At 37.7% G+C, this 22164-nt stretch overlaps 2 protein-coding genes and 1 long non-coding RNA gene across 5 annotated transcripts; 2 read left to right on the plus strand and 1 right to left on the minus strand.

Moving 5' to 3' along the window:
* The first annotated feature begins 978 nt into the window (after nucleotides 1-978).
* On the plus strand, nucleotides 979-9930 carry LOC103722396. 3 transcript variants are annotated; one of them, XM_008812938.4, is made up of 9 exons: nucleotides 982-2051; nucleotides 2169-2207; nucleotides 2293-2366; nucleotides 2490-2752; nucleotides 5870-5938; nucleotides 6118-6176; nucleotides 6316-6417; nucleotides 9146-9289; nucleotides 9394-9930. In XM_008812938.4, the coding sequence occupies exons 1-8, from the start codon at nucleotides 1811-1813 to the stop codon at nucleotides 9271-9273; spliced, it is 975 nt and encodes a 324-aa protein (XP_008811160.2). In that variant the 5' UTR covers nucleotides 982-1810; the 3' UTR covers nucleotides 9274-9289; nucleotides 9394-9930. The 3 variants fall into 3 exon arrangements, with proteins under 3 accessions (XP_026666320.2, XP_038980874.1, XP_008811160.2); XM_026810519.2 differs by lacking the exons at nucleotides 9146-9289; nucleotides 9394-9930 and adding an exon at nucleotides 9107-9135 and having other exon boundaries at nucleotides 979-2051; XM_039124946.1 differs by lacking the exons at nucleotides 9146-9289; nucleotides 9394-9930 and adding an exon at nucleotides 7128-9100 and having other exon boundaries at nucleotides 980-2051.
* Nucleotides 9931-15718: 5788 nt separating this feature from the next.
* LOC103722395 (ferritin-3, chloroplastic-like) lies at nucleotides 15719-19248 on the plus strand. The gene is made up of 8 exons (XM_008812937.4): nucleotides 15719-16113; nucleotides 16848-16931; nucleotides 17014-17074; nucleotides 17183-17270; nucleotides 18011-18072; nucleotides 18177-18242; nucleotides 18716-18779; nucleotides 18890-19248. Exons 1-8 carry the CDS (start codon nucleotides 15806-15808, stop codon nucleotides 18940-18942), a joined length of 786 nt encoding a protein of 261 aa, XP_008811159.1. The 5' UTR covers nucleotides 15719-15805; the 3' UTR covers nucleotides 18943-19248.
* On the minus strand, nucleotides 19040-21746 carry LOC103722394. Its single transcript, XR_005511212.1, has 3 exons — nucleotides 21623-21746; nucleotides 20970-21520; nucleotides 19040-20857 (listed from the first exon to the last, which is right to left on the minus strand). It is a non-coding gene; the product is annotated as an uncharacterized LOC103722394 (long non-coding RNA).
* Between the last annotated feature and the right edge of the window lie 418 nt (nucleotides 21747-22164).

Consider the following 22164-nt stretch of genomic DNA (forward strand, 5'->3'; position numbering starts at 1 on the left):
TTAGGAAGCGTAAACAAGTTGTTGACCTATTCGCTAATGGAGCTTGTAATCTTGGCACAGCCCAGCTTCAGACTGTACAAACCAGACTAGTCTCCTTTCTTCCTCTCACCCTATGCACTCCCTCGAGAAAAAAAAAAAGAAAAAAAAACAATTGAGTGCAATGTAGTTGCAATTAGCTGCCAAAAGGAACCACTTCTAGCTAGTTGGATCTTTTAGTCTTGTCGGACCAATTTTATCTAGCGAGCAAGACACTCTATATGGTTTTGGTGCTAGATCAAGTTGTTAGCGACCGATTTGCAGCCAATCTCAATGGACTAAAGTCGGCAAATGAGCAAGCCGTTTTGTAGTCATGTCACATCCAACTCAAAAATTGGTTAAGTTTAACTTTCTCATTTACTAAGAAAATGGAGCTAGGCCGCTTAAGTTTGGTTAATTTTAGCATGAAATGTGACCATAAAATTTATATTATATTGTATATAATTATTATTAAGATAAAATATTTTTATAGTTATTCATTATAAATTAGTGAAAATTATCTTGTAGCTATCTTGACTTTGCTTGTGTTCCATTTTAACTACATTCCAAAAGTTACATTTCTCTGCAATGTGACGATTCTTTCTATCAAGCTGTTGGTAAGAAATTCTGCCACATGATGATCATGCAATAATCAAAAACTATTTTAAGAGTAAGATGGGGGGCATATTAGCCTCTTTCTCACGCCAAACCTGGCCTCAAATTAAAATATAATTATAAATTCAAATAAATGTTTTCTATAAAAATTTCAAGTTTTTTAATACGTAAATTAACCCTAGTTCAGTATATAATTTAAATAAGCTAGCTCGAACTCGATTCAATTATAAGGCAAGTCGAGCTAGAACAGGCTACGCTTGACATCGGCTCGTTTACACCCATACGAGGGATAATTATTCCGGTTATTCCCCAGATACGGTTACTAAATAAAAAAAAACCAAAAAAAAAAACAAAGAAACCCTAGACCGCGTCCTCTTCTAAGCATCCCGAGCGCAGCCTCCGCTCCTTCTCCCCGCCCCTCAACCCCGCCAACGCCGCCGGCCTCCGCCGCCTCTCCACCCGTGCCGCCACCACTTCCTCCACCTCTGCCGCCTCTCCACCCTCGCCGCTACCACCCCCTCTACCTCGGCCGTCCGCAACCGCTTCCTCTCCTTCTCCCTGCTCGTCGAGGCCGTCATCTTCCACCTCAAGGCCTCCGCTGTCCCCGTCCATCCGGGCCTCTCCCGCGACGACTCCCGCCTCCTCTACCTGGCCTCCCTCGCCACCGCCCGCCGCTCCTTCATCCCCATCGCGTGGCTCACCTGCGCCGGTTGCTCTGGCTGCCCCTCCTCCTCCTCCGCCCCGCCTTTTGATACCTCTCGCTCCACTACCTACCGCTCCGTCCCGGGCGCCGCTCCGCCGTGCTCGCAGGTCCCGACCCCACCTACCCTGCCGGAACTGCCACCTGCGGCTTCAACCTCACCTACGGCTCCTCCTCCTTCCTCGCCGGACTCGCCCGGTGCTCCCTCTTCCTCGCTTCCGACGTCGTCCCCGGCTACACGTTCGACTGCCTCCAGGAGGCCGCCGGCCCTTCCGTACCCGCGCAGGCCGGGTCTCCGGTTAATTAGTTTTAAAGCTAAGGTGGAAGGCCTTGTCCACGTGGCGGGATGCTGTAGGCTCGGTGTACAGCTGAGCTGACGGATCTAGCGAAGAATTTCTCCCTACGCGTCCGTGCCATAGGTTAATCTCTGTATCAGTGTATATCTCCCGCGGAACACCGGAGACCTCTCCCACGGCTCCGATGGCCTCCCGAACGACGACGTCCCCGGCTCCCATGTCGGAGGGGAAGAAGCGCGCGCTTGCGGCACTGGATCGAAGGTTTGGCATCGAAGCCGAGCTTGTCCAAGAACGAGAACAGCGGTACGAGAGTAAGAAGAGGAAGCGAGCCCCCGAGGGAGAAAGGGAATCCGAGCAGCGGAAAGGAAAAGACAATGCCTCCCTCGCCTCCGCCGCGGCCCCAGATCCCTCATCCTCCAAGCAAGGTCCGATTAGGTTTCTTTTTTCGATATTCTAATCAGTGATTTCGATTTTGAGTTCTAGATTATCCCTTCGCATGTTTGGATATATACCTTAAGGTATTAGTTTTGAGTTATTCTCAGGGAATCTCGTCACTGGTCGAACTCCTCGGCGGGAGACTGGTAGATAAGTCTGGAATCCTTTTTCCTTCATGAATTTTCTCTGCAATCTACGGAACAAAAGGTAAAACTTTTTAATGCTGTATAGATGAAGAAGTACACCCTGTGTACTCGGAGCTTTCTGAGATGGTTCACGAGAGTTTGCTACAAGGTGTTTCCAAGGTGCTTGCAGTTGTTTTGGTGTATAAAGATTGGATTTTTTTGTTATTTACTAAAGTTTATCATTGTCATAGTCTTTTTTTATTCAGATTTTGATATTTAGTTCATTTTTCTCTCTTATTGAAGACTACGAGTGGAGGGGACACTTTCAATAAAGTTGTCAATGATATTATTCGGAAAGGTGACGAGGGCAGTAAGTATGCAAAAGGAATCAGAAGCCTAAAATTTGACAATTGGATTCTTCTTGATAACCTTGTGTCAAAGAGTAATGAAAGAGTGGAAGCGCGGGCAAAAGCTTTACAGAGCCACTCGAAACGGTCAAGGAAGCACATGTCCATGAGGCAACATAGAAAGTGTGGAACATTCGATCTGCCCAAGGAGTTCCATAAGTAAGTCCTGGTTGTAAGGATATTTCTGAGGCACTCTTTTGCCCTAGTTTTGTTTTGGCTGCCGAGAAATACGAGTTTTGCATATACATATGGATGTAACCTGTTCTATCAAATACTACTCACTTTTTTTGGTGCATCACATCTTGCATATTTAAAGGATCACAATACCATGTTTAATTTTACATACTTGTATTGACATTGCAAGCAAAACACAGAAATTGTATAAAAAAAAATCTTGGTTTTAAAATTTGAAATGTGGCCAAGATGATCTGAAATTCATGCAATATGAAAATAGTGTTAAAAAGGGCCAAGGAAGTCAGGCCGTTGAGAAAAAGCTGCATCCTGAGAATTAATATCAAAATGCAAGCAAAGGCTGAGAAGCATCTAATAGTCTCTGATGCCTCATTATTTCCTGAGCAACTTGACCTTAAAAGATGGTAAGAAAGATAATTATAGACTAACAAAAATTGGAGAACATATAGGAATTTAGATCATATTAAAGGTTATCCATGCTAGTTTACATGTGAAGAACAGTGGGGTTACGATAAAATGCAAAGCTTACTTTGATGATAAATATTTTGAAAAAGGAGAGCTTTGTGAGCATAAGTTACAGTGTTTATATGTATGGGCGATAAAAGTAGTGGAGATTTGACCAATCGTGTTGACAAAGTCAAAAGTGAGTTTCAAGGATGAAAAAGAGGACAATTGAAGAATAAAGAATAATGGATTGAATATGTTGCATGGATTGACTTCCTGAAAAACAGGAGAATGCCATGAGAATGGTGGAAAAACATAGTATTTTGTTGTAAGAATAGACAATACCTATAACATTGCATGGATGATTAATAAATTGGTTTTATGGGTCTTGGTATGAATCTTTGCCCGATTAAAATGAAAAGTATTAGGGGAAGAGAAGGATGTATATGTGCTTTGTTAATTGGGAAAGAGCTAGGTGTGGTTAAAAGAGAATTCCTTTGGTACCCAACAAGAAAAAAGGATATGAAATTGGTATTTTGATAATGTTATAGACATCTAAGGACAAGTTTTTGACTAATCATGGAGTTTTTAATTGTAGCATGTCTTTCCTCAAGGGCAAGTCCTTGTCATTCACACTGTAGGAGCATACAAGCTGTTGCTATCCAAGATACTACTTGGCATATGATTTTGTAAATGATGAACTTTTCTATATGAAAAAGCTTAGTGCAAAATCAAAGCCTTTTAGGTCATGAAGGATAAATTTAAGCATAAGTCTAATCACCAACGAGGTAAATCAAGTGCATGTTTTATGGAGAATATGAGAGGAGTTATAGCTGAATTAAAATTAATAAAAAAGATTTGAGGAGTCAAAATTGGAAAATGTAAATGATGAATCATACAAGGTCTAGTGACATGGGAATGCCAAAATAAACTGGGAACAAGAGCAGAAAACAAAAGGTGGTAAGTAATGATTTGATGAAACTCTTTACTATATCAGAGTAGATGTTGAATAAGAAACAATAATGAGGTGGTTTATGCAGGCAATTCCAAATTGATATGATAAGCCTTTTCTTATATTTTCATTTTACCCCCTGTTGGAATCCTATAACAATGTTCCTCGATATGATGTAATCTGAACATAATGAGAGCATTTTATTTATCTCCTTCACCTTTAGTTTACCAGCATCTTGTTGCATTATATTTATTTGAAAATGTCCTGTGTATAAATTGTATACATCCTTTAAAAAAATCCACTTGTCTAGCAGCTAATTTTCAATTTAAATGTCTTGCAAACATGAGGCCTATCAGTATCACTTTCAATAAGTGAGAGTTATAGTGCCATTTAATCTATGTCCATATTTAATACAGATGGAGGTTTAAAGATATTATCTCTGGGCAGTATCCTTCTAAAATAGTGTCTTGCCATATTAGGTGCCCTTTTAGTCAAGAGATTGTCATGGGGTCTTTTTTGTATATTATGATATGCTAGATTTGCTTTATGTAATTTGCAAATATGATAGTGCATAAAGAGTTTAGGATTGCTGCATATTTGTTTATGTGAGGATCCATGCGGGTGTGTATTTAGTCCCTTATTGGTTATTTGCCGAGAAGATCTTGGATACTTATATATGACTAAGGAATCCAAAAAATACCTTCCGGCTAGCCTTTTTGGGTGAGGTCCTCGGTTGTTTGTTTGTATGCTAATTGGTTTTATAACCGTCCACATAATACGTACATGCACATTAGCTGTAATATCAAGGCAAAATTAATAAATTGTAATTGATTTGAGCGGGGATGTTACTTTGTAGATGTTGCATCAATTACTATTCTAAAAAGATAAATTCAAGAACCAAAGCAAAACCCTCGGGTTCTCTCCGGTGAAGATATATTGCACACATTCTAAGTTTCTAAATGGCTTGATATTTGGTCATGAATAGTGTGGTGGGAAAAAAAGGCGGCCCGGTGCATGAGTCTCCTGCCGCTGCAGGGTCTATGAAGCATGAGGCTCTTGTCATAGTGGAGTAACCTTTTCACTGCTTCGAGGTTCACCCTCTTATGAATGATATGAAGTACAGACATAAAAATGATCACGGGTAAAAGGAAGCATGCTGATTACTTTTACAAGATATCTGAACTTTTTGCCCCCTCCTTTTCTTGTCATATGTTTTGTAAGCAGTGACTTTAGTACATTAAGACTCTTAATTGTTTGCTTTTAACAAAGTTTCTTATCCTTGCTTTGATCTGAGCTATGAAGAGTGGTTGGATCTTACGATCATGGTTTGACCTGATCATGACCATAACAATCTCTTTGTGAGAAAATCAATGCAACATTTTCTGCAGAGCTGCCTCAAATTATTTTTTGTTTGTACGTGTGAAGAAAGTGAACCAACACCCCACACCCTTCCTCCGCTCCACCCTGAATTAGTAGATTTGGATTCCTCCACTGGATAATTGTGGGCAGTCTTGAGAATTATATGTTAAACATATTTTGAGATATGATTCATGAGTTATCCTGGCATTGAACTACTGTCATTAATTTATACTGTAAATATATATTCTTTACTCCTGTCAGTCTTGTGGCTTAAATTGTCTTTTAATTCTCTTCTTGTTTTCTTTTAACGCATTGGATATTCATTGCAGCTTCGATCTCTTCAAACCAATGCATGAAATGTGGAAATACTATATCATCGAGCTTCTAAAAGAAACAGGGTGTGGTTTCTTTTACATTTTCTGCGGATTTTGTGGTTCATAAGTTTATTTTACTTTTGATTCCTTCATGTTTATTGGTCTTGTTAGCATTTTGAATTTTTGATACTATCTTGTGGATGTCAAATACTATATTACTAGGGTGATGCTGATTTTTTTTGGCTATTCTGGATCGATTCTAGGAAAAAGCAGTTAGCTGAGTGCTTTCTCATGGCAGACTTACATGGTGCATTTTTTCTAGGTAATTCATCGTATATTCTATGCTACAATTTCATTTTTCGAACTTTCTATTGCTCTCATGTGCTTGAGTGTTCCATTAGCTGTACATTTTTCATTCTAGTTTATTCATGCATGAGAATATTGTCGCTATGTTTTTGTAGTTGTTGAATGTAAAACAACTGCCTTCAAGGGTGTACATGGTATCATGATTCGTGAGACTGCAGAGACCTTTGGGATAATTACACAAGATAATAAATTTCGAGGTATTTCCTTAACAATATTGAGTGTCAGAAAGTATTTATTATTATGTTCTTTTTGCATATGTAATGCGTACTCATGTAAGCAGGTATTCCTTTCAGAGGTTAGCCTTGCAATTGCTCTCTAATAGCAACTTTTGGATATACTGTTGATGGTCTTCTGTAGTATCATTGGCTTATCTGTCTTCGTCTTTCCTGTTGTTGGCGGGAAAACTTGGTCAATATTGTGAAGGAAAAGACAAGTGTAGTAAGAATGTTAAGGGTTACTTCGTGGCTGAATAAATGACTGATCAACTCTAGTATGTCAAGTACTACAAATTTTTACCTTGAGTAAAAACAAATTTTATTGCTGTATGTGTCAATAAGGAAAGCATGGATCCATTTTCCATATTCAATATTGGGTACCTGTTCATGAAATTAGACAAGCCACTGAACTTAAACCATCATAAGATCTCATATTTAAGTTCAGATGATTTACATGTTCCATTTGTTCATACGGAAAATTTTCATGCCTGTCATTGCCTTAGTCAAGTTCTGAATTGTTTGTGTTGCAGAAGTTTATCCTATTTCTTTCCAACTTCTAATCAGTAAATATGGATTTCAGAATACTCTACATATCAAATGAGAGTACTCTACATATCAAATGTTACTTCTACATCTAGCTATTTGTGTAGTTGTGGGGATCATCTCTTTAGCAGCTAAAAGTTTCTATGCAGGGTAAAACACTTGCTTCTGAAAGTTTTTGGAGCCTGGCTTCTGCGCAGGCTTCCCTAGTGCCTCTTGACTCAAAATTTTTGAAGTGACTATGATAGCCAGGTTCATTCCACATCCTGATGATGAAGTGACTGTCATAATTATGAGAATGTGAAGTATGGCATCTGTCAGATGATATTTCAATAACGGTGGACCAGGTCATTTCTTTCTGGTTAAGAAACTTATATATGATTTGAATTCGTCCTATGAATATACCCCTCTCCAGTCTCAAAACAGGAATCAGAGTTGTGTACTAGGGCTGACGGGATGTCCTCTTGGGTGGTGAATGCTATTAACAATATTGTTGGGTCAGATACATGAAACTTCTGGTTCAGTGATTTATTCATGCAGTAAAGCTAATATCATGATGCTCTGGAGCATGTTGAAACCTCACCATGTTTTGCTGAACTTATTTATTCAACAAGTCTTGTCGTTTAAAGCTGACTCGACTTTGATCTTTCCATGGTTGAGCAGATTTTGTTAGTATTCAAATACCTTTTGCCCATTACCCTACTACTATTCTCTTCTAACAGCATCTGACTAAATAAACAAATGATCTTGAAATGGTGATCTACCCCTTTATTTGGCAATCATGATTGAAGATATTTCTTTAGCTTTTGCAACCAAAATGGATACATGTTATATATTGGAAGTGAAAATAATTTTTTCAATAGCTGTGTGCAGTACAGTTCCTTACTATTCTACTGCCTATTTCTTTCAGTTAGAGATGGGTAAAACCTAGAGTGTTAGGTTTATGTGGTTTTAAGCATTGTACTAAATGAATTTACTATTGTATGTTCAGTATTTTTTTCATTTTATGAGTAGAAGTGTATGCGCACACATCTAGAAGTGGCTATGTAATCCATTAAGTAAGACCCAAATTTTATATTTCCATATAATAACTCAAAACCATTCTAAAGTCACGATATGAGACATAGGAATGAAATTTAATGATAGGCTTCCCTACGATTCACCAATTATAAATTCAAATTTCTTCTTTTCATAGTATCAACAAATAGATAGTAGGTTCCTTTGTGATTCATTAATTGTATTAAGATCCAAATTCTGTATTTCCATATAGTGACCCCAGAATGCCTCGTTGATTACTATATGAAACATGAAAAACGAATTTTGATGACTTGTACCTCTATAGTTCCTTGATTATAATAGGGTTTTATAAACACAAAATTTCATTTTATGTTCAATGAATAACAGAGGAACCTACAAGAGATCTATTATGTGGTCATGGTACAGAACATGGGAAATGAAATTTCATGTAGGTTTCTCTATTATTCATTGATTATATTAAGTCCCAAATTTGTGTTTCCATATGGTGATCACTTAACTATTTTGTGGTCACTACATCAAAAATGGAAGTTGAAATTTGATATCAGGTGCCTATGTAGTTCTTTCATTATAATAAAGCCAAATTTCGTGTTTCTATATAGTGAAATACCATTCCTTCTATATGGGAAATGAAATACCATAACAGGTCCCTCTATGATTTATATATTCAAGTCTATGAAACAGAGCAGGAATAATTGATAATTCCTTCTACAGGTGCAAGTAACGCGAACAACATTATTTTTCTAACATCACGTGGGGCATGGCAGGGTCCTTATCTAGTTTGTCTAGAATTTTGGGATAATATTTCATACTAAAGCATATATGTTGATTATTTTACCTTATCCTTTTCTGTTGACATGTCATGTTGTTACTCTATGCCATACTTGCTATGTTACTATATATTGATATCTCGATGTTGCCTGCTGGCTTTTGACATAGTAGTTACAGAATATATTTGTGCATATCCAAAAACTATATCTTAAATACTTTAGGTCAGATGAAGAGGTCTCTGATGAATTGTTCTTTTCATATGTATATGTTTGATATCATTGAGCAATTAGGCATTATTGCATCATCTCTCTTGGACCAATTGCAGACATTCGTATATGATGGTTGATATCTATTGGATTTACAGTTGTTCCGAAAGTGGGTTCTGTATTCATATTTCAAGCTGGCTGCTGGAAGATTACATTGTATGGAGACAAATTTTCTAAAAAAATGTTGGAGGATGATAAATCTCTGAAGCATCGAAAAACATTTTGACAAGATGAGATAGAAGGTCGTCAATTTGGCTATAAAACTTCTGTTCTTTTTCTGAAAGCTATAAATATTGCATAATTTTTGTAAGCATAACTTTATTAAGCTTGGCATCATTTTCTTCAGATACTGGAACAGCCTCATCATGCTGCTTTACTTCCTGTCCGGTGGTTGATAGAAGACCCCAATCTGAACCAGCTCTTGGGTCACTTCTAGATTGCCCTTGCTATCTTAGAGGTGGATCAAGGTCTTCCCTCGGGCTTGGAGAAAAATGGGATATGTTGAATTTGGACCGCTTCTAGATACAGTTACTGGTTGCAAAATACATTAGCAATGAATCTTTTAAATTTTGAACATCTGACTCATTTATTGGTTGCTTGAGTGTGATTTCTGGCATTTGGCTTCCATGGAGCTGTTGGTGTTACTGCATTTTTTTTGTTGATCCGGCTGATCCAGTCCAAATGTACGGTAGGACACCATGGAAATATGATATCTGTTGGATGGTGGTGTACCTGAATTTAAAAATGGTGGTGTACCATTTTCTTGCCTAGTTCTTGAGTAGTTTTTCCCACAAAGTAGAAAGTTTGCTGTAGGTTTCCTCGCTTGTATGACAAAAAGATTTTTATGACACTAATGAAAGTGAGTTCTCATTCTCTAGTCCCAGATATCTTTTCTCTTGATACATGGCCTCAGTGTTTTGAGTAATTGGCGAACTGAGAAATCTGCACCATGGAAATATGAGATCTGCTGTATGGTTATGTTCCTGAATTCATAAGTTTGCTATGTCTTGGTTATTGCTGAAGGGTCGTGTTGGCTGCATTTCCTTACCTGATTCTGGACTAATTTTTCCAACATATGGCAAGTAGAGTTCTGTTGCAGGTTTCCTCACTTGTATGACGGAGGATTTTAATCACACTATGAAAATGAGTTCTCATTACTCGTCCCAGGTGTCTTTTGTCTTGATCCATGGCCTCAAGTAATTGATGAACAGAGAAATCTCAGACTTGAAGTCGCATGGTTTCTGGATGATCCTATGGGGTCAGGTAGACCTTTTTAGCTGCATTGACGATGGATGAATTTAGTGACTTATGTTATATGACCTTCTTTCTTCAAGCCTTTTATTTTATTATTTAATTTTTGCATCCAAATATGGGTGTTTAGATTTGCTCAAATTGGCTTAGTAGATTTTGCTTTGAGGGGCTCAGAAAATGTTCGTTTTATCTCTAAAAAAGATTGTTGCTGGATTGAATTTATTCTTTCCATTGAAAATAAAAAATAATAACCTGTTAGAACTTGTTTGGAAATTTATGCTTGACTTAAATAAAGTATACATTTTCAATGTTAAATCTATTGTTATTATATAGTTAACTGTCAAGTGTTTATTATTCATGATTTATTTTTTGTAGCATGTATCGGATGCTGTAAATCTATCAAAGCATTGGTATTTGGTTGTTTAGGTTGATTAACTCTTCGGATGTAATATTTGTTTCTCGATGGATGCCCATAGCCAACCTGATCTTTCATGGTGTGGAACAAAAATTAGACCCAAGATCTCAATGAGTATGTCTGGGTTTAGTCTGGATCCCACCCGATCTGTTAGCACCCCTAGTTTGAAGATGAAATTTTTGATATCTAATTTTGTATTGATTATGTTGGAGACGAACTTAAAGGGGTAAAATATTATTTTCCATTCTATTTTAGAATATTATTTTAGATATATTAGTTAAATATTTATCAATAATGCATGATAAAAAAATTATAAAATGAAGATATAATTATGTGCGCCAAGAAGTAAGACATGCATGAAAAATTATTTTATATTAAGTTCCAAAATTTTAGTTATAAAAAAGACATAATCAATTTCTTAATATCTTATTTCCACGCTTGATGTAATAAAAATATCTACGAAATAAAGAAGGAAAATGAAGAAATCAATGACCTTATAATCATTCTGTTCCCTTGACTTCATTAATTTTTCCTTTTATCTATTTCCTTATATATTTTTTTGAGAAAAATCACATGAGACCAACAAGCAATCCCTCATGTTTCTTTAAGGAAAAATTGTACAGTGAAAGAGGTTTTCTTTTGCATGTTGCTGGCTATAAGAAGGGAAAATGCATTAAAAATTAATGGATCTGCTAAAATTTATATGATAGTGATAGAAAAATATTAGAAATCCGAAGTTTGCGTTGAGAAAGCGACTCGGAATAATTTTAAAATTCTCCACCATTTTTTTTGTTTTCTTTTTATTTATTTTCTTTCCATCTCCATGGTCACGGCTTTATGGGAATATAATATTATTGTTATCAGATTATTATAATATTATTATAATAGTTATAATATTTATAATAATAAATAATGTTTGATTTTATTTTATCATAATGTATCGTAATATAATATAATATTGTTATATAATAATATGATATATTTTTTAATAATACACAATAGTATATATTAATTCTTGGATGCATTAATTCTTGGCTGGCAATTTCATACTCAATTACCCTCCGTGCCAACATAGTGTGCGTCGCATAGAGTCGGGATCTTCTGTGATACGCTCTCTTTAGAATCAATTAGCTCTTTCTGAACCATAATAGAATACTGCCGTTGATGCACAAAAATTTCATACTTATCGGAATCGGATCAATTGATTCAATTTCTAATAGCTTCGGGAGATGAATTTGAGCATGTCCGTACATTATTATTTCATATGGTTTTACTACCTAGATCAGGCTGTTGCCTTATTGGTTTATGAGGAAACATCGATGCAGCATGCAAACCAGTCTCTGCACGACACATGTCAGAGTCCCATGGTGCCGAAGACCAGTTGATCTTGTTCATTATATCAAATCCATGGCATCCACGACCTCCATCAATCTCCTCACAAGATGAGGAAGGTGTTTTTTAAAATGCTCCATGCCATCACTCAATAAAAATACCTAGTTATCAATTCTCGTCAATCTTATAATGGCTTTATCCCCACCAGCTCCTTCTGTGGACGATAAAACACCACCGTTCCGGTTCCTTGGTGGCTTCGTGTGAACATGAAGTAGATACTTTCCTGGAAGGAAACAGTAAGTCCAATGAAGTGCCTGACCAGCAACATCACTTTCCGTAAGTCACCTCACTTTGTTTCTTTTCTCGATGCCTCCCCGTTTTGCCTTCACTTTGTATTCGTCCACCCAGCTTTCCCGCACAATAAGCCAAAACGAAAAAGATAAGATTCCAGAAAGAGTAGGTGGAACGAGTGAATACTGGTGGCGGGCGAAGGTAGGAGACGTGCTTGGCGGGCTGACGGCGACGGGATATCCATCTTTTCGGCCGGGAGAAATCTCGTCCACAGCGTGCGCGAGCCCTCCACGCGCATCCTGCGAGGGGCTATCCCGGCCGCCCAGGTGGACTTCCAACCTCTCGTCTCTTTCTTTGTTTCCATGAGGAATCCCATGACGATGGAGGACCGGCCGGAAAATACTCGGACTTTGCCGTGTAGTACAGCTGTCATAATAAAATTTTCTGGATCCCTCCGTTTGGCCAAGATTATCTCATCCAAGGAAGTGATCAACTTTTTTAAGTTGTAGGGTAGTTTACACTAATGAAACTAATATTGTACCTTCCAGAGCTCGCTGTGAACTTTTTCCAGGAGAGGAAACGAGTATTGAAATAAGCGCAAATTGTTTAAACGGATAGTTATATTATTATGTTTCGTATTTCTCTTATATGATGGTCACAGAAGTCTCTTGGTTATCTATATTTATATTATCGTTGTGTAAGGCAAACTTGGCTATCCCTTCAGCACTCTCTTCTCTGAAAGAGAAACTGGGTTAATGTAGATGTGAAAATACTTGCACCAAAGCAATAATTTAGATCTGATTAAAGTCTAATTATGTGCTTGTTCTTCATCTCCTGTGACTTCAAAATTTCCAACAAGGCATAACCATAAATTGATTCACCACTATCCATGCTTGCTATCGTATGCATTGTGCATGTCAAGGTTCAGTGGTCTTGCACAGCCTCTTACATGCAAGAGAAGTGATACACCGCAGCTTATCTAATAGAATCTAACCCACAACTCAAGCGAGTCTATTTTTGGAGCTCGTATTTTGATTCCAAATACCAAAATCCTCACTCTCCCAGAAACTTTAACTTTTGCATGTAGATGCTCGCATATTTGTGCATATGATTTATTTAGTAAGGAGCATTTTCTTGAGGGATATGGTTCCATCAAACAAGATAGATTACGATTAAATTGAGTAATATACTATATATTTTAATATATGTATTTCTTTAGTTATCATTGATGGAATTGGTGGAGTTGAATTCATGATAAAAGGCCCGATCTCATCCTTCATAGTGGCCGGGGAGGGGGTGTCATCTATACGATATCACAGTCCCTGTTACTGAATTGAGAAGGGCATGGTGAGGAATTAAATATGCTACTATAATCCTTTGGGCCAATTACATTATTCTAAAGGGGCATTCTAGTAGGGTTGTGAATTAGATGAGAAATCATAATTGCTCTACAGGCATCCATCCACTTTGGATGGATGTATAGAGAATGGCTCAAATCTTGCAGGTTTCGAAATGGCTCATGTATTCAGAGAGAAAAATAGTGCCTTCGGTGAATCATGTGCAGTAAGCGAATTGGTTTTTGACTCCATTCTAGCTTGGGAAAATTTTATATTCGGACGCCTAGGAATGTACATATTTATACAAGGGAGATATACCCACCTGTTTTATCAAAAAAAAAAAAAAAAAAAAGGAAAGTGCGTAGACAGAGGCTGCATTATTTTTAAAAAAAAAGAAAGTGTAATTTTAAGGGACTGAAAGAAATCAAAAGTATCATGCATTCCATGATATTATAGTTGAGTATCCAAATTAAGTGTTTGATAAACATTTAACAAAATTTTATATTATATAATAGGGTGGATATATATTAGCTTCTTCCTTTAATGGTAGATTCTGTGAGTATATGCATGCTTTTTCCCCGTATCACTTGGCTAATTCTCTCCTCTCCTATCTTTTAGAGTTTGGTAGGTCTCAAAGTCTTAACCATCACAGAATTTCGTTTTGGTCACGTCAAGTTGGATATTCCAAAGAGATAAGTATAATGTGCCCAATGGTCTCTTGCATATAATAGTTCAATATGAAGATAATATTCATTTTATTTAAGAGAAAAGAAAAAAGCACATTGAATGATGATCTGGTTGACTAGTTTTAACATATTTTCACACAAGATTTTCTCGCCCTGTCATCAAGTAGTTAGCATGATTGAGACTAGATGATAAATTACTCTTAATCACTTAGACATTACAAATTAGCTATGGTTTCAACAACACACAAAACTTGCAACGTGTCATATGAACAACATCAAATGTGTTTTGCGCAAATCAAGGCCTCTAGCTGCATACGACAACCAAAAGAATCCCTATTAGTGAGAATCATCAGATCATTGGTGCGAGCAACTATTCACAATCTAAACCATTTACGTCTAATATTTTCACTGAGAGACAAAACATGTACAACCCAAACCAGATTCATCCGTCGACATGGTAATCCCTTCTTATCCATACCATTCAACTTATCCTTTTCACTATTTTGGCATCAATTTTTCCTCCTCAATTCATTTTATGATTACTCTCGAAAAAATCACGCAAAAGATTCGGAACTATTTGGCGTTTTCAATTTATTTCTGAACTTTAATTTACTACAATCAGATCATCGAATTTTTAAATTCGTTCAATTCCTTCCGACTACCCAGACAGAATTATCATATGGTGTCACATGACCAGCTTATACAGCAAAAGAAGATAATGTCTCATACGACATCATGTGACAATTCCGTCATGATAGCCAGACGAAATTCATGAACAGGTCTGAATTGAACGAGTTTAAAAGCTCGATGACCTAATTGCACTAAATTAAAGTTAAGAAAAAAAATAAAAATCTCCAAATAGTTAGGACTTTTTGGCATGATTATTTTTTAATTTTATATTCAATACCAATTTCTATACACATCTACCAATAATTATATGTAAAACAGATATTAGCTATGTATAGCAACAGAAAAAACTAAATGCAAAATACTTGCCCGATGTGCAAGTAAACAGCTACGATATCAGCTGAATTAAGAAAAGGCCTTTGGAAACTCAAAAGATGACCGGAGCTGGCAGGGCGCATATTTTCCAAGACCCCCGAATCAACTGAAAGATACAGCCGTGACTCGTGAGGAGACCACGAGCCCTCCACACGCTTATCCAACCCCATCAATCCACACCGTCCACGTTTCAGCCAAGACCTAATCAACTGAAAGATACTGCCGTGCGGAGACCACGAGCCTTCCACACGCATATCCAACCCCATCAATCCACGCCGTCCACGTGTCACCCATCCAGACCTCCAACAATCCCTCGGCCGCCTCTTTCGGCCTTTCCTTCTCTCTATATCTACCCTCCCCCTCCCCTCTTCCTCCCCGCACCCCTTGCTCATCTCCATCTCTGCTCTGTTTTCTTCTTCTTATTCTCTTACCGAAGCCGAAGCCATGCTTGTAAAGGCCTCTTCTTCTGCTCTCTCTCTTCTCTTGCCCTCCTTGGGGGTCTCTAATGCTTTTCCGGCCGGCTTCAGCGGATCCTTTGCCCCTCCGAGCTCCGTTTTGAGGTTTCCTCGGAGGATGGCGAGGGATGGGTCCGTCGTGGCCGTGGCCGACAGCCAGGCCGTCACCGGCGTCATATTCGAGCCCTTTGAGGAGCTGAAGCACGAGCATTTCCTCGTGCCTCTCCTTCCTGACCAGTCCATTGGTCGCCAGAAGTATTCTGATGAGTGTGAGGCTGCCATCAACGAGCAGATCAAGTGGGTTCACTTTTTTTTTTTCTCACGTTTTTATGTCAGTTCGTCTATTTTTACCCTCTTGTTCTCGATTAATCTGGGTTCAAAACACCGTTTTTTGCTTTCTTTTTTTCAAGTAGTGTGAGATCTTTATTGTTTTGCAGTTTCTTTTCCAATATCTTTTGTTTGTGGCGGTTCTTTACGAAAAGATGTGGATTTTGGATGTCATCTATGGTTGTTTTGCAGATGCTCGGCTTTTTCTTTAGATTTCTAGGATTAATAGAAATTATTTAAGTCTTGTTTACAAGATTTCTTTTTTTTGAACATATCCACGCCTTGTGGTTTTGAGGTGTTATCATTATGTACCCAACTACTCTTTTTTATTTTGGTTTTCAGGGTTTTACCCCCTTCTTTTGGGTAACCGTGATTCTTTTCAAAGTATAGAGCTTTTGGGTGTAAGGTCTGTTGGAATGCTTTGTTTTCCCCTGTTTTCTTCTGCATATCTAGTTATTTACTCGGATTACTCCGATCTTTTCAGAAGAAACAGAGGTTTTTGTTAAAAAATTCCTCGCCTTGTTTATTATTTTGCGGTGCTACATTCCCTTGCAAACTGTCTCTGTGATTTTATTAATTTTCAGTTCAGTAATGGTTTTACATCTCTTACTCATCTACCTTTGCTGTTTAGCATGAGTAATTCTGATCGCAAGCGTCCAAGACCTATAAAATTATCTCTAATCATTTTTCCGTTTTAATTTCAGTGTGGAGTACAATGTTTCCTATGTCTATCATGCCTTATTCGCTTACTTTGATCGGGATAATGTCGCGCTAAAAGGCTTCACTAAGTAAGTCCTAGATAAATTCAACAAACATCCCATCTTGTTCTTTACTTTATGTTAAGATATATAATAGTGCTTCTTGTATTAGGTTTTTCAAAGAATCAAGTGAAGAGGAACGGGAGCATGCAGAGAAACTGATGATTTACCAAGTATTTGTTTGTCTTATGGATGTTTTCTTCTTTTTTAAACAATTGCTAGCGTGTTCCTGTGCTTTGTTTTGTGTTTCTGATGGCTAATACTGATGGTGGTGTAATTAGAACAAACGTGGAGGAAGAGTGAAGCTTCAATCCATTATCATGCCCTTAACTGAGTTTGATCACCCTGAGAAAGGGGATGCTTTGTATGGTAAGTTTTCCTCTGTTGGTTTTATCAGTTTATGTGTTTATTACCTCCAAATGACATCAATCTACGGCGTGAATCAATAATAAAAGTTGTCATTTTTTGATGTCCCTGATAAAATAATTTATCATTGCGTGTGCTGAGCATTTAGGGATGCTAAAAATTTGTTAGGATTTAATCATCATTATTATAATAGTACCAATAGCATTTTTGTGTGGTGAGATAAAGGAGAGGAAGGCCTAGGATTACCTGTGTGAAAGTTGTGATGGTTTGGGAAAGTTTTCTTTTCCTAATTAGTTGGCAGTGTTAGAAGATGTAGCTTTTGATAGAAATCAATGACGGAGAAAGATATTTAAAACCCACTCAGATCACATAGTGGGGGACAGGGCTTTTTTTTAATGGTTAAATAAATTAGATATGCTTTTAAAGCTTTTGTTCGATTATGTCTTTTGAAACTATCATTGAAGTGTAATTTTTTGTAAACACATATCTGTACTTGTAAGGTGGATCTAAACATCTCGTTGATGACGTTTAATTCCTTCATCTTTGAGTCTTGTGGAAGTGCTAAACCAAGCTATTGGACATCTCTCAGAGTTATATTAGGTTTAGGTAGTTGATCCTTTCTCTGGATAAAACTACTCAACAAATTGTGCTTATGTATTTTTGCTTTTGTGCTTTCTTTCTTTTTCATGTTGCATCAACCTTTGTCCTTTACGCTGTTCTAATGCACTAATGGGTTGTTTTAGCAATGGAGTTGGCTTTGTCTCTTGAGAAGCTGACGAACGAGAAGCTTCTCAACGTGCATAGTGTAAGTGACCCTAATTCTTCCTGCCAATTTTATCACATCAGTTAAAATTTAAGACAAGCATGGATTCTGGTTTGTTTTAATTAAATATGATATTGGATGAACAGGTGGCAGAAAGATGCAACGATCCTCAGATGATGGAATACATTGAGAGTGAATTTCTTGGAGAGCAGGTGGAGCCTACCTTCCCTAATTTCTGTTTATCTTTTAGCTTAATGCGACTCATTCTGGAATCATGCGGTAGTTTAGTGCAATGTGGAATTAGTTTCCTCTAATACTGCCATCACTCTTACCCATCTCTATTGCCAATCTCCTCTCAAAAGAAGGGGGAAGAAATTCTTAAAGGCCAATCTATCATAGCTGCAGTACAGCCCTTCTCTAGTTGAATGGTCCTGACCATTTAAAAAGTAGATGGCTTATAGGTTGTTGGTAGCAGACTACATATATCCACTTCTGGATGGTATTGACTCAGCTCATGGACTCATTGCATGGTCCTCTATGTATGAAATCTATGTCGATGGTGCCTTATCCAACTTTTTGTGATTTTACTAATTAAGAACAAACTGCTTATTGCATCTGTTTTTGTTGATTACATTGCATTGAGCTCGTAAATGATCAAAATTTCCTTGTTCACATCTTTATCCAGGTAGAAGCCATCAAGAAGATCTCTGAATATGTCGCTCAGTTGAGAAGGGTTGGCAAAGGACATGGTAACACAAAATTAATGAATTTCTTTGCTCCGCTTTCAGATCTAGATTTATAATTCTTCTTGTGGTTCTTACATGTATGTTTTCTTCTTTCTTTTTTTCTTTTGTGCCAGGCGTTTGGCATTTTGATCAGATGCTTCTCCATGAAGAAGATGCTGCTGCATGAGGTGCAAGAAATGAAGTGTGTTTTATTTATTAGGTCTAGCCTGATGTAATGGTGGGGGGCTTTCCCTGCATTAACATTTGAGGTTATAGGCTCTATGTTTGCTGTCGATGCATAGATGCTATGTTTGCTGTCTAATAAGATCTTTATGTAGTCTTCCCAACAATATTATTCGCAATCAATCATACTTTTCAGCAAGGAATTTCTTTTCGGGTGTTAAATCCACAAGCTGTGGACTTATGTTTAAATGTTATGCTGGACTGGAACGTTTGTGGGAAGTTCTAAATTTAATAAAACTGAGTTGAAACATGCCCCTAGCTAAAATGATGATGTGATCTGTTAATCTGTGGGCTGGCACTGGATGTTTATGCTCTCCAACATAATTTCCTTTTCTCTCTCCCTCTCTTTTTTTTCTTCCTGTGTAGGGCAATGAGAATTGGCTGAAAGTTCTAAGATCTGCAAGGATTGAAAGCCATATGCTGAAATATTTATCATTCCTAGGTTTTACCACAGTTATTTTGCATGTTACAATTTTAAAGGATGAATCATAGAATGCAACGAGGATTGTCATCTAATGTCAAAATGGTAAACAGCTTGAAACCACGGAAAGACTTGCTATGATATTGCAAATCTTGAGAACCAGCAGAAAAAACTAAATCAAATACTCTAAGAACATCTTGAAAATAGTTTTCCATCTCCAAATTATGGCCACAGCTTTTCCCAGGACAGCAGTAGGATTTTGGATGATCAGAATATATAATTAGGAGTAAAAAAAACCCTAATCCCAAGGACTCTTGGCACAAACAAATTGAGAATAATTTCTTTTTTATTTTATATTTCTGAATAATTGTTAAAGCATACTATTTAAACTTGCATTAAGCATATCTATAGCACGTAAAACGCTCCAAAGAAAAAAAAAATGCGACTGACGGTTTAGGTAATTTTTGCCATTGGATTTAAGCAAATTATTTGTCATGTATTGATTGATTGAAATAGAACAAATATCTGATATTGGCTATCAAATGTGATATGTAAATAGAAGAATTTTTTGAAGGATGGCTTAAATTACATCAAGAAATAAAGTTTTTCTCACCGTGCGCAATGCATATAATTGCAAGGATCAGAACCTGCAGAAAGATTTGGTAAGAAGAAACTGAATTTAAAAAAGGGTGTGTCATTGGAGAAGGCAAAGCTTATAGTATGTTTCTTGCCTCACGGCAACTTCGCCAGGCTATTATTTGCTTCTGGTATACAAATGGATAATATAAAGAAGGCCACATGAACTTCATTTTCTTGAAGTGTGAAATAGTAAATTGGTAATATTGTCTTAATTACTCTTTATCTTGTAATAATTGGATTTATAACTTTTAGAAAATGCTTCAAGGTACCCGCTATGCATACACAAAAAAAATCATTGGATCCACCATTTCTGATTTGACAATTCTATAATCAATCAATCTCGTGCTCGAAAATAAATCCAATGAGTTATAAGTTGCATCAATCCCCTTCCATCACATAGTGAGCGAATTGTTTATATGCATATAACAAGAGTTCGTTAGCATTACTCATAATTTTCTCTATAAATGATGTTACTTTATTATTCTTCAAGAAAGGGTTATAGATAATTGTCACCCAAGGTGCTTTAAACTTAGACATTTCGGTTGTCCTCAATTAAAATAAGCTTGCCAATCCTTACTATGGAGCCATCCGTCTGAGAAGTAATCAATCCCTCCAATTTCACAACATATGGATGGTCAAGCCTGCCTTCACATGCAGTAGACATTTACAATAAGAATTATATGTGTCATCTTGGTGAATCTGAACTTCACCATCTGGAGCTGAGATGCAAGTCATATCGCGAAACATATTTTGTACTGCAGAATTGAAAGGATCACGCAGAAGGTTGGAGTCTTTGTTCCTGCTCTCTCATGGCATTGCAAATCAATGAATAGTTGTTCGAATTTTACTATAGACATAGAAAATAGTGCGTCAAGTTAATAATAGGATGTAAATACAGTGGAGCAACGCACCTGGAAACAAAATGCAGTAACTTAGGAAAACAACCAAATAACAGAAGAATTTGATCAAAATTGTTCATACGGACTATGGAGGGCTTCCATGTGATATTCTAAAACAAATTTGGCTTTTGTGTACGAATAATCAATAAGCATGCTGAACGAAGGAAACTTTGAATGGTCATGCTTAAGTTTGACTCCAAGCCCGAGCACTTCTCCTTCTTTGCCCCGGCCAAACCTCTGACATCCGCCACCATCAGTCCCACTTTTGAGAATTGGCTGGCCTGGCTCCGGCTCGAACATCAGAGCGGCACTGGAATGAAGACGGAGCAGTGGCAACTAGGAAGTCCGATGATGGTACGAGCAAGACGATGTTGAAGTTTATAGCCACCAATGTTGCTCAAAAAGACGGTGGCAGCAGCAGGGCTGGCAATGGAGGTGGGGTTTAGCCCCATCAGCTGATGGCTTAATGGGAAGATAGCCAGGCTGGGCCAATCACAGTGATGGAACTGTAGTCGGCCATTAGACATCATGGTGATGGAGCAATAGAAAAATGGCGAGAGGACCTACGTAGAATGAAGATGAAAGAGAGTGGAAAGAGAGTGGAAAGAGAGATGAGATCATGGTACCTCAATGAAACCATGGTCGACCGATGATAGGGGGCTCACCTTCGCTTTGCTTGAACATACGACTGGCGACCGACAATGAGGGACTGGAGTGGTGGTGGAGGCGAAGAGACAAGAAGTTGAGAACCCTAGCAAATGACCGATGATTTTGACTTGGGAATTGGGTTGGCCATGATTTCAACCAAATGGCCTAATAGGTCAGACTGAGCCGCTAAGGAGGATGAACCCATTTTGGAATTAAACCGGCCCGAGTCTGGGCCTAAATTCGAGCTTTGTTTCGGACTTTGTTCAGCCTTGGGTTCGGCCCAGGCCCAGGCCAGGCAGGCTAATGATATATCCTAGCCTGATGTAAAAAATCAATAGGCTCTATATTTAAGCCTAAATCCGCTCTAAATATTTGCAGGCCTTGCCCATAGCCCGACCCAAAATTGGCCTAGCCCGAGCCTATTTCCAGCCCTACTTGTGTGCTACATCATTTCTCTGGTCCCAACAAAATCATAATTCTTGGAATAAATAATCATTACTAGGATCTATCCTATTCCTACATATATGCGCCGAGGAAAACAAAAGGTTAGTTGGAAATG

The sequence above is a fragment of the Phoenix dactylifera genome, chromosome 3, assembly GCF_009389715.1.
Source record: "Phoenix dactylifera cultivar Barhee BC4 chromosome 3, palm_55x_up_171113_PBpolish2nd_filt_p, whole genome shotgun sequence".
NCBI lineage: Eukaryota > Viridiplantae > Streptophyta > Magnoliopsida > Arecales > Arecaceae > Phoenix > Phoenix dactylifera.

Excerpts from the sequence above, each read along its gene's own strand:
- LOC103722396 (XM_008812938.4), top strand. The coding sequence starts at position 1,811 with ATGGCCTCCCGAACGACGACGTCCCCGGCTCCCATGTCGGAGGGGAAG. Across the intron at positions 5,939-6,117 it reads GAGCTTCTAAAAGAAACAGG|GAAAAAGCAGTTAGCTGAGT; the intron begins GTGTGGTTTCTT and ends GATCGATTCTAG. Across the intron at positions 6,177-6,315 it reads ACATGGTGCATTTTTTCTAG|TTGTTGAATGTAAAACAACT; the intron begins GTAATTCATCGT and ends ATGTTTTTGTAG.
- LOC103722395 (XM_008812937.4), top strand. The coding sequence starts at position 15,806 with ATGCTTGTAAAGGCCTCTTCTTCTGCTCTCTCTCTTCTCTTGCCCTCC. Across the intron at positions 16,114-16,847 it reads GCCATCAACGAGCAGATCAA|TGTGGAGTACAATGTTTCCT; the intron begins GTGGGTTCACTT and ends TTTTAATTTCAG. Across the intron at positions 18,243-18,715 it reads GTGAATTTCTTGGAGAGCAG|GTAGAAGCCATCAAGAAGAT; the intron begins GTGGAGCCTACC and ends ATCTTTATCCAG.